This window comes from Pungitius pungitius, chromosome 7 (genome assembly GCF_949316345.1).
Source record: "Pungitius pungitius chromosome 7, fPunPun2.1, whole genome shotgun sequence".
Lineage (NCBI taxonomy): Eukaryota > Metazoa > Chordata > Actinopteri > Perciformes > Gasterosteidae > Pungitius > Pungitius pungitius.
The window spans coordinates 5,288,277-5,303,971 of record NC_084906.1 but is presented as its reverse complement, the minus strand read 5'-3'; the positions used below and the strand labels follow the sequence as shown (position 1 = coordinate 5,303,971).

Below are 15,695 nucleotides of genomic sequence, written 5' to 3'. Positions count from 1 at the left end.
ACAAGATCATGACCTCAAGCTCTGCCCCTCTTCATTAAAATGTCAACTTTACAACACAAAACTCTAAATCAAACCCCAGTGAGAGAGAATTGATTGATGGTGACTGAATGAAAATGGATTGATGCCAGGGACTGAATGGGAGGAGAGAGAGAGAGAGAGCGAGAGAGAGAGAGACTGCAGGATAGATATTACAAATGAATAGATGATAGGTAAAATATTGATAATCACATCTGACTCTGAAGAGAGAGGGACAGACAGCTCTTCATTAACAGCGTGTTTGTCCCCAGCTGAAAGGCATTTTGCACACATTTCTTGCGTGTATAATGGAACTTGCCCCGTCACTCACAGCGCGCGCACGCACACACATTTAGTTTGAATAACTGCTTTTAATAAAGACCTGAATCAAGACTAATCAACAGTAAGCGATCCAATGTAATACATTCAAAGGGAAAGATTAAGAAAGGCCTTTATTTTGAAAATCCCCCGCCATGATGGTAATTATTCACAATAGAGGTTGAATTGAGTGGTCAAGGGCAAACAACCGTTGTTCCATTTAATCTAGAGACCACTTGCTGTCCTTTTGCATCCTGTTGGTGCTCTACGTTATCCAAACACTAACATGAATAGAAAAGAAAATCTATTTTTGAGACAAGGGACTTTAAGACAGAAAGACTCGAAGAAGAAAGCTTAAAGCATTTGGGAGCTATACAAAAGGAGTAGACAGAAAATAGGACATTAAATCGTTACGAACTGTTCTCTTATTGAATTAACTGTAAACATGCTGCAACGTGAAAAATATTTAATTGGAGTTATAAAATGTAGATCTGGGCCACATGGGCTCACGCTGCGTTGCCACATTCATGTCCATCTTTCGCTCCATTCTTCCAGCTCTTTTTTTCTCTTTCTCCATCCTGCCACGAAAGTGCTGTGGCTGCTGTGTTGCCGTGGTAACGCTCCCATATCTTGCGGTCCGGCTCCTGTCCCAAACACCGCTAATTAAGTACCATTAATTCATCTTCAATTCCTTTTAACGGCATGTTGAAACTGTATCGTTGATCGACTTCGGATCAAATGGAGTTTTTTTTAGCCTCATGCTGAGCCTACTATTGCCTCCACAGAAAAATGTACACATTAACCTTTATCCAGTCTAATCCAAGGCTGCGATATCTCACTGCTAGCTGCTACTTTATTACTTAATATGCACCACTGGAGGCCATTAAAAGGTTCCCTTCATTCCCACAGACGCTCTTCATACACACCCCTTCTGCTTTCTTCAATCCCGGCCCTCATCGCCAATTTCATCATGGTTTCAATCACCCAGCCATTTGCTGCTAATCAAATGGAAATTCCTCAAAGCCTGATATCCTGAGAGGCTGATGAGGACCAGTCCTCTCCAAAATGACTTTTAATAACTGTTGAAAGCCCGCGTAAATCTCTCGTCTGCACCACCTGGGTGTCCTTTCTTCTTTTTACTAGTTCCTTGTCACCTCCATAATGTCTCCTTTATTCTTTCCTGTACTAAATCAACACTTTTCTCTCCTTCTTTCTTTGCCTCCACCCGAACCCTAAACTTTCCTCTCGCCTTCTGGCTGACATTTGGTAAAGGCCAGTGGATGATTGGCAGCTGCGTGTGCTCAGACTTCTGATGGATCCCGTCAAACAATCCACCGCACGACTTTGTAATTGTACTGAAGGACAGGAAGAGACAACTGGGGATTCAAGCTTTTCTTTTAGTCCTGTCACACAAGAAGAGACGAGATGTTTTTTTCTTCTTTCCACCCCCTCCCCAATTACAGCTGCATTTTGTTATCTCAACAACACTCTCCCTGGAGAGGCACAAAGTAGATAATACATTTGCATGTATCTCATACGCCGGTATTCTCCTTAGTGTTTGCTAAAGTAGGTCACTGTCAGCCTCAGTTTGCAGCACAAAACCTTCTGAAAGTGTGACAGCAAAGCGGCTTCTGTACCTGTAGTGACGAGGCCGCCTGCCAGCAGCTCTCAGGCGTGATTTAAATTTCACTTTCAAACCAGGAGCCACACTTGATTTTCTTTTCCTCACTAAAAGTGGAAAGTATTATTCAAATAGATTCACGAGTGATTTGATTTTTTTGATTTGGTCTCCCTCTGGAGCCAATCAGACTGTGAGAACATGCTGAAAGTCCCAGTGTGGCAATGGCATGAGCGCGCTGTGTGGTACAAATGAGGCTTTTGTAGTCTGGGTACGGTGCAGGAAAGAGTGACCTCGGAGTCTCTGGCTGCTGGTCCGCATGCTGCTTCTGTAGGACAGCGGTGACCAGTGAGCGCTTGTTGGTCAGTGGGGCAAAGAAGAAACCAGAGCGTCAAGAAAACCATACAGTCGGGTTACGACCAAACAACCATTTCCAAAGAAAGATTTGCAAAAAGCACACGATTAAAACCCTCTTTAGTTTAGTACTATCAAAGATCTCGAAAGAAGGTGTAAAAATGTAAGAATAGGTTTCCAAAATGAACGCCATCTTCTCCCCTCGTGTAGTCTTCGATCACTTTTTCCTTCAGCTCAACAAAGGCTACTGCTGATGGAGTGAGGCTCCTATCAGCCGGCCCTGATCTCCTCCTCCCACCGAGCTCAACGGGAGCGTGATCTCCAGTCGACATCTTGCACTGCACATTCTACGCGTTTTTTATTTTGTTGAGAGAGCTTCCAGACATTCCTTTTAATCGCAGAAACGTGGCGTGATTTCTCTCCTTCGAGCTGTCTTGGATCTGTTCAGATAATCAAACAGCAGTTCAATCACAGCGTCCCGGAACAAAGAAATATGCAAATGAATATAAGGGTAAATGTATGTTTTTATGACAATAGTTGATATTATAGATTTAGGTATTGTATTGGCTTGTAGCTGCTGGGCCATTCCCCCTCCCTCCCTCATGGTCAAAGTTCTTAAACGTGTCTTTGAGGTGTCTTGTTACTTCTCAGCTGACCTATACACTGTATGCCGATAGTCACGTGACAGCAGGATAATCTTTGACCTCCCCACCTTCTGTCCTCCTTCTCCTCCCTCATTGGCTACGCTCCCTCTGCCGTCATGGGCTTTAACAGCCTTATGTTATTGCCTGGAACCAAATCAACACAAACACACACACACGCACACACACACACACAGCCTGAGCCGTGAGGTGTGGCGGCGCCCCGCTGTGACCTCCTTGTCTTTTGAATGCAACGCCAGTGGCATCCACGCCAGGCGTGCAATGGAAACTAAGAAGCTTCAGTTTGACTCTCTCATTTGTGTGTGCATGTTCCGCAGCCTCAGACAGAGGTTGAGTTTCTAAGGAGCAAATGCCCTCATTAATATTTGAGTTGGTGCACTGTCCAGGCAGGCAGCTGAGGACAAAATGCATAATTGATGTGGAAATGTCCGACCACTTAATCTCTCGTCCTCCGCCTTCTCAGTGTCCCTCTGCTGAAATGTTAGCTGCACACAGAGCGCCGTGTTTTCCCCGCAGATGGACGGGATTTGAATATTCCCATCCATCACGTCGTGTATGTATGCATCCACGTGACAGTATGCTTATTAAACGACCTCAGGTTTTTTTTCAGAAGAGGGCTTTCTATTCTCTACTTGTCAGTTTCACAGCCGGTGGTTCAGTCTGTGCCGCCGATGTTTAACGCCCGGTGCGAGGAGGCAGCCTCAGAGCCGATTCCTGTTTTGCATTCACTTAATTATTCAGCGTGACCTTGAATTCATGTGGTCTACGTGCGCGTGTTTGTTAAAACTTCAGAGCATTAAAAGAAACAGCGGCTCTGTGTGAGCTGGAGCTGTACAGCCCTGGTGCTCCATCGAGGGGATTCGGCTGTCGTGAACAATTCACATGTTTTGATGCAGAGGCCTATTATTTAATGTTTAATATTGGAGTGTGTCAGGGTGTGATTTCACTGGAAAAAGCCAAATCAAACGTTTTTGTCAATTAGTTTTTTTACAGATATTTTCTTTATTTTCATAATGGCTTACATATAAGTCTGATTCTCCCAGAACAGCATATCAGCTTCCAAGCTGTTGTTCATCCTCGTGCTTAGTGGCAGGGCAGCTCATTTCCTGTAGGTAAATACAGAGATGTTGTTTTTTCAGCCGGGTTACTTTTTAGAGTGCTCATTCTTTCTCCTCCTTTTCTTTTCTTCCCTGGTTTCTTCCTCTCCATCAGGTACCAGCCCACTGGACAGCCCTCGCAACTTCTCCCCCAGCACAGCTGCACACTTCTCCTTTGTTCCTGCGCGCAGGTGAGGCTCACAGAAACACACACACTTGTATGCTGCAGGTGTGTTTGAGAGTCACAGCCAGAGAAAAAAACCACTGTGTGCTGGCAATTGTGGAAAATGAAGCCACCAACAAATGGGAAGGGAGGAAATTGAAGAGTGGATGATAAACAGTGCACTGTGTGTGTGTGTGTGTGTGTGTGTGTGTGTGTGTGTGTGTGTGTGTGTGTGTGTGTGTGTGTGTGTGTGTGTGTGTGTGTGTGTGTGTGTGTGTGTGTGTGTGTGTGTGTGTGTGTGTGTGTGTGTAGATGATCACTTTGAGGCTGTCACTCAAACCCCGATTAATAAACTTCTTATCTGTCTGGGCTCTCAGGGAAGATAGCAATTACTGAGCAGGAAGGAGGGACTGAGAGTGTGTGTTCATGCGCGTGTGTGTCAGATTTTTTTTTTTTAATCCAAGATTATACAAGATGTCGTATCAAAGTTTGGTCAAATGCAAAGATTTTCTCAGACAGCCTGCCTCCTAAATCTTCATTAAAGATGATGTTTCCATGGGAACACACTTGTCCCAAATGTACCAAACCTCGTAACTACTGCAATTGGCAACTTCATCAGATTGCATGACGGCACAGCAGCCAGAAAGAGCATAAATGTTGAAATCCATTAATGTCTGACTGCTGAACTCAGTCTTAGAGGCTGGAGCAACAGGGACACCATGTGGTGGAGTTTGATATGACGGATCATTTATTTTCGGGTCTTTCTGCTGCATGGACAAAGCACTCTTGGCTATATATTTCTCTTAGAAAAGGACAGAACGTTCTTTAAATATCTATGAATTATATAAAAAAGGATCTCTGCAAGCTATGGTATGCGACAGAGCCAACAACTTCTTGTAAAATATTTATTTTATATAAATGGGACTAGGATTATTATATATTTTTCAGAAAGAAAAAATTGAGAGATTATTAAAATATAAATCTAAATATATACATATTTTTTAAATGAATTATTTGAAATACATGTAGTATTATTTGAATAGCTTTATATGATATAAAACCTCTTGAGGTCACATTTTGGGTTGTGTTAGCCTTGGATTAACTAAATAAAATAATCTATTTTTTTGCTCAATTGTTTAAAATGCTGAGGGCCAGGACAGGTTTGTGTGTCAGTGACAGCTGCCAACAGCTATAAAACCAACATGCTGTCTTGTTTCCCTCACAGTCACGGACACAGGGCTGACAGGTAACCTCTCAGTTCCGAGCTCAGACCCTTTCGCTCCCTCCTTCTGCCGACACCTTGCTCTCCTCCGCCCTGCATGGCTGAGCACACTCACACTAAACGACATCAGCGAGTACCCTGCAGGGCCCCATCTCTCTCTCTCTCTCTCTCTCTCTCTCTCTCTCTCTCTCTCTCTCTCTCTCTCTCTCTCTCTCTCTCTCTCTCTCTCTCTCTCTCTCTCTCTCTCTCTCTCTCTCTCTCTCTCTCTCTCTCTCTCTCTCTCTCTCTCTCTCTCTCGTTGTGATACTCACTGAGCTATTCATAAGAAAAAAAAACCAAGAGCTCCCTGGAGTGATGAGAATCTTTGGGACCACACAGTGTGAAGAGACTGGTCACGAAAAAGGGGGACAAACCCTTCATTCCGATTGTCATCTTAGTACTTATAAATCATATGTGCAGAACAAAAACCAACAATCAATGTATCCTCTAGCAATTATATTCTTATTATTATATATATATATATTTTTTGCAAGCCATTTTCAAAGATATACATGTTGTTCAGAATCCAATGGGCTTGGAGCTGAGCGAGGGCGACACACAAACCGGTTGTTGGTGTGGCTCTTTATGTGGGACGTATACACAGAGGAACAGCTGGCTTCCATTTCAATGCATCCAATGCTGGCGCGTTTGGACTCCATTATGCTTTGACTCCTGCCTGCAGAGGCTCAGCGGAGCGTCCCCGTGGCTTTGCCTGCACTGTTGAGTTTATACTTGTGTCTGCATCTTCCGTACGCCCACTGCAACCCTTCATTTTGCTGTACGCGATGGTGATGGCGCTTCGTCTCATTGGTTACGAATGTGAGTTTACATATATGAGAGAAAAGGGAATGCTTGTTGTTGAAGTCGTCATCTCTTTGTTCCCTCAGGACGGATGGCAGGCGCTGGTCTCTGGCCTCGTTGCCTTCTTCAGGCTATGGCACCAACACTCCCAGCTCCACTGTCTCGGTAAGTATATTAAGTCTGCATGCATTTTATATTGAAAGATGAAAATAAAACGGCTCTGACATTTCTCCTATAAGCAACCGGCCTTCAAATCCTCCCTCAGCTGTGATATGCTGTGTTCTTCTCCCACCTTCCTCTCCTTCCTCCCCTCTGATGCCCTGAAGTGTACTTCTGCCTCCTGCTCAGTTCCTCCTCTCTTTCTTACCTTGGCTCGCTGAGACATAGCATCAGTCCCTCTGGTCTAATCCCTCTCCTTTACCATCCTCTGTTCCTTCATCCACCTTCCTAACACCCTGGTGTGCAGGTGTCTCTGTGCCTGCCTGCGTGTGGAATGAGCTCAGCATGCTTCAAAAGCACAGAGAGGAGCTGGCTGGCTGTGCCAGTTCTTAACGCGTTGATCCAGACTGCTAGCATGCCTACCAGCTCACTGTATGTACAGAGGAGGCAATACATGACTTGTTAGATGACAAAGGACTCCCCTCGGTGGCTAGTAATGACTAATATGATCATTTAAAGACTTCTGACTTCTAGACACGCGAGTGTCTAGAAGCGTACATTTTAAGGTATAATTCAAAATGATTATAATGGAGGTTTCGGACCTTCTTCGCTTACATTTAGTTCTTTATAATAGTGCTCTCTATATACATACTTGAAGGCTAATACTTTAAACCACCACTCGCTGTAAATTTACACATAAAATCTCCAGCATGTGAGCACCTTGCAGCACCTGCATGCAACGAAGAAGCCCTGTAGGTCAGAACCAAGGCGACATCATTATATGTGTGACTTTGATCACCTCATCAAACCAGCGTGTGTTTAGGAACACATCTGAAGGAAGAACAGTCCTTATATGTTGCTTTCTCTTCCGGGTAAACCTCCCCTGGAGTTCCTGTGTGACCCCTGAACGTGAACCCATATTCCCTGTCCTGCCCTGTACCTGACCAGCCCCTCCCCAACCCCCCCCCGCGCAGTAGCTCCAGCGCTGGTTGTAATCTGTGCTCCCTCTGTGCTCCTCCTCTCACAGTCCTCCTGTTCATCTCAGGAGAAGCTGCACCAGCTGCCCTTCCAGCCCACGCCGGACGAGCTGCACTTCCTCACCAAACACTTCAGCTCCGAGAGCATCACGGACGAGGAGGGACGCCGCTCCCCCGCCATGAGGCCGCGCTCCCGCAGCCTAAGGTAGGCGCTCTGCCGCGCCGTGCTTGTGGCGTCCCCGCGTGCAGGCCCATGGCCCCTGGGAGCGAGTAGGGCGACTGAGTGGTTTACAGATGTCACACACACCTGTGGACCTGTCCGTCCTTTTGTGTCATTCACGCGGTCCATCTCCAGCTCAAACGTCTTCTCAGCTTCTCAATCTGTGTGGTTTTTCTCCACTTGTCCGTGCCTTTCTTTGTCATCCTAGCCTTAACCTTTTCTGTATTAAACTTTCTCCCTCCTCACCCACACTTGGTGTCTCACCTCCATCTTTTGTCCTGGCAGCTGCCTCCCATCTTCATCTGTCTGATCAGAGTGCAAATGTGCTTAGGATCGATGTGTGGTAATCAGCCATCACTCTGCATCCTCGTATGACCTGTATTCTACTCCTGAAAATACATTCACAATTAGAAACCCCACTAAAGGTAGTTAATGGTTTATTTTTTCCGAAATGGAGTAATTAACTTCGCTAATGAGGGGTTATAAAATGATCGCTGTTTTGGAGAAAATGTCATAAACAAAGCTGCCAAAAACAAGTGGCAGCGACTGAAGGTGACTTTGGGAAGTTGTTTAAGCTGCAGCCAACAGCCGCCACACAAAAGCCTGACATCAGTTAGTCCGCCAGCAGTGAGTGTCATTAAAAAGCTCTTAGCGAGCGGCGTGCACACAGTCTGCGAGAGCTGATAAATAACCAACCGAGAGGCAGACGGAGGATTAGGGCTGGGTTTCTATTAGTCGGTTCCCTTTTGGATGCAGTTCCAAATTGATAGAATACCCTAAACAGGTTAGTAGTATGAGGAGGGTGCATTGAGAATTTGAGAATGAGACGATATGGAGCGGAGCCATAAATGCTTGGAGAGATGATGATTATGATTGGAGCCGGGGGGGGGAGGAACAAGTGTGTCTGTGTATGAGAGAGAGTGAGCATATAAAAATGAGCGGCAGAACACAATTAAATGCAAATTTTATGACTGTGAGTGAAGGCGGTCCCCCTTTTTTTATTATCATTTAACAGGGTCTCCAATTTGTATTCTCCACCCCTCAGCCCATTCTTGTCCCGTTTAGTTTTGACAGTACATCCATCACTTCTCCACACACCTCCGCCATCGGTCTCGTCTGTCCACCGTCCACTCTTCCGTACACTTGGAGAGAGAGAGAGACACACCCATCCATCACTCACACGCCACCGTTAACTGCTTTGATGGTTTCACTCCTTAGACTTTCTGTCTGGAAAAGCACATACTCTATTCTATCGCATCCCACAAATCAGTACTCATGCAACATATACAAATGTGGCTCTTTTCCCACGTGGTGACAGAATCGGCTAACACGTCTAATTTATCTGTAATTTCCAAAATGCCACAGAGTAAGTAGAATGAGAGTTTTATCTTCCATTTTGAATACAGCACATGGGTGTCTGCTTGTGGAACTAATGCATATATGTCATGTCAAAAACCAGATTATATACCACCTAAATTAGAAATCAACTAAAGGTAAATATGTCTTAATATTAAAGAATATTTGTAGTCTTAGTGGCTTTTAGGTTTATAGTCGTACATAGTAGAAATAATCACTAACATAGATTAGTTAAAACAATGCCTGTATATATACAGGAAACAACAACAGAAATATTCAAGACACAAAGTTTTGACTTCAGTTCGTAGTAGCTATACATTGATCAACAAGTCGAATAAATTATTGAAATGAAAAAAATTGCATTATGCTGGAAGACAGCAGGGAAACATGAGGAAGTGTTGGGTTTGCATTATAATGGCTTCTTATAGATAAAGGTCTAGTTCCCCTCTATTCTTGTGAATGTTTTCTTCCTCCTGCCCAAATCTGAAGAGATGTTTTCAGTGGAATCAGGAACTTTCATCGCAGGACGTTGAGGCCACTGTGGTAAACACACACAATCACAGAAGTCATTAAAACACGCACGCACACACACACACACACACACACACACACACACACACCCCTCATCCCCACTCTGCCTGTCTGTGTGTCGCGCTCAATTAGGCCTCTCATTTCCCGAGTTGCCCGCCTCAGTTGTGGAGCATCAATGTTATTTTTTCTCACCCTCCCTTCCTCTGGCTCTCTCTCTCTCCCCCCATCACACTCACACTCTCCCCCCATCTCACTTCAACTGCCTCACCGTCACCATCGGATCCGCTGTCTCGTCTGATTTACTTCAATTACCCCGTCTACCAATGAGCTGCTTTGCATTTTGAGTGGCTTTTGTCAGATGTGACATCACCACTTAGCTGGCAAGGGGGGAGGAAACACCTTTCCCACCGTGTTTTAGGTATCCAATTTTACAAAGCGCCTCGAGGTTGGGACTTGTACTGTGTTTCATAAATATTTCTCACACTTTTAAACTAGTTTTAAAACAAAAGTATTCTCCTCAGCTTCCTCCAAATGCTCGTTTCCAAGGTCGTTTCTCAAAATAATGACGGCAAAGTCTTTCACAGGGATTGCCGTGAGGCGCCTTTTATTTCCCATTACAGTGCAACTGTAGCTGTGCTCTAATTAGCCTTTGTCTGGCTTTCCTGTGTTATTCATCTGGGGGAGTCCTCTCCGACCTCCTCTTGCAGCTCGCTCTCTGAACGGGAGCCTTATTTTAATAAAGGCTGCGGCTGCTCACAGCCACAAGCACACAGGAGGAATAACACAGAGAAGAAGAAGTGGAAATTAAAGAATGTAAATAACAGCCTCTGGCACTGAATCCATCTCCGTCAAAGCTAACCTTTAATTACTGCGCCCGGTGCCAAAGCCGTCTTTCCGGCTTTTTGATCCATTTTCTCCTCCTTTTGAAAAGCGCCTACATGAAAGGAGTTTTAAAGTTCAGCGTGTTAGGGCTCCCGGTGATGGACGTACATCAGTAACGGTTTAGTCTGGGTTGGTGGGTGGGCAAACAGAAGGGTCAGTCCACCACAATTACAATTAAACAACGTTCTCACTTTCCTTCAGAGTAATGCTCTGAGGTTGTTGTACCATGCTGTCCGTTTTAATCCTGTAGCCGCTTTAAATCAACTCTTTTCCCATTGACAGCTTGCTAAATGAGAAACTGTTATTTTAACTGCTGCGAGCTTATTGTTTAAAACATCTGGAAAGGCTTTTACGTCCTGTAAATTCTGTACAATGTTAACTCTATTGTACCACACACCGACTTAATAATAATAATAATAACAGAATAAGGATGTATAAAAGCCTAAAAGAAATGTGACATCCCCACGTAGAAGTGTGATATATTGCTGTAGGGGCAGGAATTGAAAATAGTTGGATATGAACAAAATTATCATCAAACCAAAGCATGTGGAAACAAAAGAAAAATGGAATCACAGTTACGTACCCGATTTTGTGTGTACGTGGTAACTTGTCATCGTGTGCGATGGCGTGATGATAAACGGCCTCCGTGAGGTTTAGCTCATATGTCACATTCAGCCTGCTCCCATTCCTATTAAGCTGGTAATTGGACTTTGAGCTGCCAATGGATGACCTAAAGCATTACCTCATCAGGTGTGTGTGTGTGTGTGTGTGTGTGTGTGTATGTATGTATGTGTGTGTGCGTGCCGATGACTCATACCAACATCTTATCAAGACATCTGGAGCCCCACATTCCTTTACCTTGTAACACTGAGTCTCTCAAGGAATGTTTTTAACTTATTTCTGCTTTTATTTGTGTTTTATTTTATGGTATCATAAAAAAATATATATATATATTATACGGTTTTAGATTAGTTGGATTGGAAAAATTATAAGATTAATTTTTGTGTAAAATATATGTAGCTTGATTAACAATCTCATTTACAGTGTTTTTTTATTTTATGTTTCCTTTGGGGGCTTTTTGGAATCCTCTAAATATACATTTCTGTATCTTTTAAAACACGACAGAATTGATAGGAAGCAAAAAAGTCTTGTAAGAGGGAGAGAGAGAAACTAGATGAGGCTCGTCATGTGTAACACAACAATTGCAGTTGCAATTTTTTGAAGATACTGTTTACTCTCATAAATGGGTGTGATGAATAATACAGCAGGCTTACAAAACCCATAACTATCTGCAATCAAATATTCATTTCCTCAACACACACACACACACACACACACACACACACACACACACACAGCCTGTGCCTGTCACACCTCGCCATCCCCTATTCTCAGGAAAGTGAGACGTGGAAAGGTCAAGGATATTGCTGGTGGTTCTATTTTTTTCCAATTGTATTGAAAGGTACGAGGCTTGTCTGTGTGTGGGGGGGTGGGGAGGGCAGATGTATGATAGAATAAGTCCCAGAAGGAGGACAATAGAGAGCAGACAGTCCACTGTGTGAAAAGAAGGATGGATTGATATTCTGTTGGAAAGAAGGAGACATCACTGTCAGTCTGCCAGGTCATAAAACCTCCCTGAGGACTGACCAACACTCACTGCAGTTGAGCTGCGGACAGCCTTGGTTTATAACTGACAGCTACACACGCGCACACACACACACACACACGGGCCGTCCTCTGATCTCCAGGAAAAGCGTTGCCTTTTTTTCGCCGTTGTGTGTGTGCAACCATCTGAGTCCAAAGGTTGTCATGGTCTCGTCTTCACACAGCTCCAGACACACACATGATGAAGACCCCGAGGTCCTGTTAGCGCGTGTGGCCACCATCTGCCTTTATCTCCCACCAGTGCAGTCTGCTCAGCTCGGGGACGAGCAGCGCTCCCTCCTGCAGGATTTATCATTCAGCAAAACTATTGCTCACCTCTGCAACTTCATATCATCATTCAATCCTTGAAATAACCCTGAAAATGGTTATTAATATATATAATATAATATTTTTTAGCATCATGAGAATCAGGTGTTTGCTACATCATTTTAAAGACATTTACTTCGTATTCTGCAGAGGAAGCATCAATGCTAACACTGCTACTTCACTACTACTAAATGTCACTGTATGACACTGAACAGGTATTTAAAAATGGACAAAGATGTGCACAGGTAGTTGTCTGCTTCTTTGTCTTGTGATTTGATTAAAAACAAATCGATACTTGTGGGTGACCGGTTTGTGGCCCAGGTAAAGGCCGGTGGCCCAGGTAGGGGACTCTCCCAGACGCCCACGCACCTGCTGAACGACTCACTTCATGACGGGCTGCTTTAATTAAAATGGTTTTATTACAGAATGACACATCCAAGCTTTAATGAGCTGCGAGTGTATCCACTAAGCTGTGTTTGCCTTTCATTGCAGCCCCGGGCGCTCGCCTATCTCCTTTGACCATGAGATCGTGATGATGAACCATGTGTACAAGGAGAGGTTCCCCAAGGTTTGTACCGCAGACGCACACTTCCTGCACAGAACAAAAGCTCTGTGCATGTAACAGAGAGGAGAATGATCAGGAACAGTCTACTTACCCTAGAAATAATCTGTTAATTACCTTTATTAGGAAGTTTGAGGCAAAAACCACATTGTCATTTCAGGATTTCATGTAAGTAAAAGGGTCTTGATTTTAGAGGTATTTGTTTATATATGTGCAATATGATATATATGGTTATATGGTGATGTATGATATATAGTCTTATGACTGGATGTGTCATGCGTTTTTTTTTTTTCTTCAGTTTTTGGTCACGTATGTTCCTCCGTCAGATATGCCTATACCTCTACTGTGATTCATTCTCGCCATCCCCCCCCCCCCCCCCCCCCTCCCCTCAGGCGACAGCCCAAATGGAGGAGCGTCTGGCTGAGCTGCTTTGCTCCTCGGCCCCGGACAAGGTGTGCCCGCTGGCCGACGGGGTCCTGAGCTTCATCCACCACCAGCTGACGGAGCTGTCCAGAGACTGCCTGCTGAAAAGCAGAGAGGGCCTCATCACCTCCCGCTACTTCTACGAGCTCCAGGAGAACCTGGAGAAGCTGCTGCAGGACGTAAGTGGAGCAACCGCTCGCTTATTTACTCTCACTGCAAACGGACGCCAATGTTTTAATGGCTTAAAGGTGACTGTATATGATGGAATTTATATTCATGGGAAACCTTTCATTTCAAAACGGGTAAAACAAATAAATAAAAGAAAATGTAAACGGTAACAACAGTGCATTGTATTTGTATACAGAAAGGAAATATATGGGAGAAAATAGCCCTTAAAGAAGGAGTAGTAGAAAGAGTCTTTTTTCGATGTCCTTGAAAGACAATGCCATGAAACCTGTTAAACCTAATTGGGGTGTTTTTTTTAACTAAAGTAGTAAGAAAATTAAGTCAGTTTTTATTTTGTAAAAATAGGTTCCCCGTTACTTCCTAGACAATAACTGGTCATTTTTTTGCCAAAAAATACACCAACGTTTACTATAATGAAATATCACTAATTGACCGACATAAGTGCATCAAACCTATTTCAAATTTATCAATATGGACCAAACTCCCTCGAAAAGAATTGGGGCTTTACCGACCCCTCGCATAGCCAGTGTACATCCGTCTGCTGTGGGAAAAGTGTGTCCTGGACTGTGATGAAGCCACCGTGACTGTGGCCGCCTCCCAGTCACACTCGGCTTACCCTGGAACAACTGACGGTGCTCCGCGCCCTCCGTTTGCTCATCATGGTTACGACCGCCAGTCTTTGTGTCTTCGTATGACATCACACAACACGGCCCTGGCATATGCTTGACAAACGACTCTTATTAGTTTAACTTCATGAGATGGGATCACTTCGGACCGGTTTTGTGTCAGAATCGTGTGTTTGTGTGCACAGAAATACTTGTGTGTGTGTGTGTGTGTGGCAGTGGTGACATCTCTATTAGCTCAGTTTTCTAGTACCGAGGGAGGGGGGGTGTGAAGCATTATGGCTCCCACCAGCCTGTTATTGACCTTCTGTTCTACTGGGACACACACACACACACACACGTATTTGCAGGCGAGCACATACACATACTCACACACACACATACACACACACACACACATACACTCAACACGTGCGCGCACATCCTTCCCGATTTTAATTTCACACTCCACTAGTCACCGGGGGCTGACAGATGACTCTCCTAGACGAGCAGGAGGTGCAATCCAAGGCTTTTGGGGATGGGCGGGGATCCGAGGGGATTCCTCTGTTTCTGATTGGCCGACGGGCTCAGAGGGAGGACGATAGAATGCACGTGCTTGGAATGCTCTTGGAGGGTGTGGGGAACTGGACTTGAACACATCTGGACCAGACGCCGAAGCTGCAATGCAGGGCTGTGTGATGACATCATCAATTAGGCGGCGTTAGGCTGGCTTTCTTCTCATTTGTTTTTTTGGCGGGCGGCCAAGCAGCAGGTGGAGCAGACCTACAGAGTAGAGGAGAGGATGGAGGCCGTGAGCGAGTGGACGGAGGTGTGAAGACAGCCTCCCTGCCTGCGTTGTTTTATGGAAAATTCGCGTTTTGGGGGTTTTGGCTCTTCGGTGGAATCATGTCTCGCATCTCGTGGCAGAGGAGGCTCGAGGAGGAGGAGGAGGAGGTGCTGGAGGATGTGATGAGGAGGAGCAAGTGGAAGGTGGTCACCCACAGCTGGGAGGAGGAGGAGGAGGAGGCAGATGCAGACTTTACAGTTGAGTCAATTTCGGTTTGATTGCGTTCGACTTTGTCGGCACGTCGGAACTTGTTTATTCTGAAGATGACAAAGATAATGAGCCTTCTTCTTTGTGTCAGACATGTTTAATGCTACTAATGAAATAGTTTTATGCATCAGTCTCTTACTTTGGAATCTATTTCAGCACACCTTTGGTTCTTTTTATAGAAGCTGCTTTTAACTGTTACTTCCTGTCAAACTCAGGCAAAAACAATAATGATATACACAGAAAGGCCTCCACATCCTTATTAGTTTAGTATAATTTAATTTAAACAAAAACTGCTGTGTTTGTAGCTTGCTCAAAGATGCATGGCCACTTTCCAACATCTCCCAAACAGATCCCAGAGAGTTTAATGGCAGATGCATCAATTATTAAATCTTGTTGTAATCAGTCAACTGCTGTGGGTGTTTTCATCTGGAGCCTGTTAATAATTCAGACTTTAAATGAGTCATCAGGCCATTTAAGCTGGTG

General features: G+C 44.5%; 1 protein-coding gene across 13 annotated transcripts in view; it reads left to right on the top strand.

Annotated features, from left to right (window-relative positions):
• mast2 (microtubule associated serine/threonine kinase 2) overlaps positions 1-15,695 on the top strand; it is a 111,570-nt gene that overhangs the window by 77,633 nt on the left and 18,242 nt on the right. For 9 of the 13 annotated variants that reach the window (XM_062563663.1, XM_062563665.1, XM_037470005.2 and 6 more), the window contains 6 exons: positions 4,180-4,255; positions 5,453-5,473; positions 6,376-6,454; positions 7,476-7,630; positions 12,878-12,953; positions 13,340-13,549. In XM_062563663.1, coding sequence (XP_062419647.1) covers positions 4,180-4,255; positions 5,453-5,473; positions 6,376-6,454; positions 7,476-7,630; positions 12,878-12,953; positions 13,340-13,549 — 617 coding nt within the window. The remainder of the gene's footprint in view (positions 1-4,179; positions 4,256-5,452; positions 5,474-6,375; positions 6,455-7,475; positions 7,631-12,877; positions 12,954-13,339; positions 13,550-15,695) is intronic. The other 4 variants (XM_062563667.1, XM_037470010.2, XM_037470015.2 and 1 more) reach the window with 2 other exon arrangements.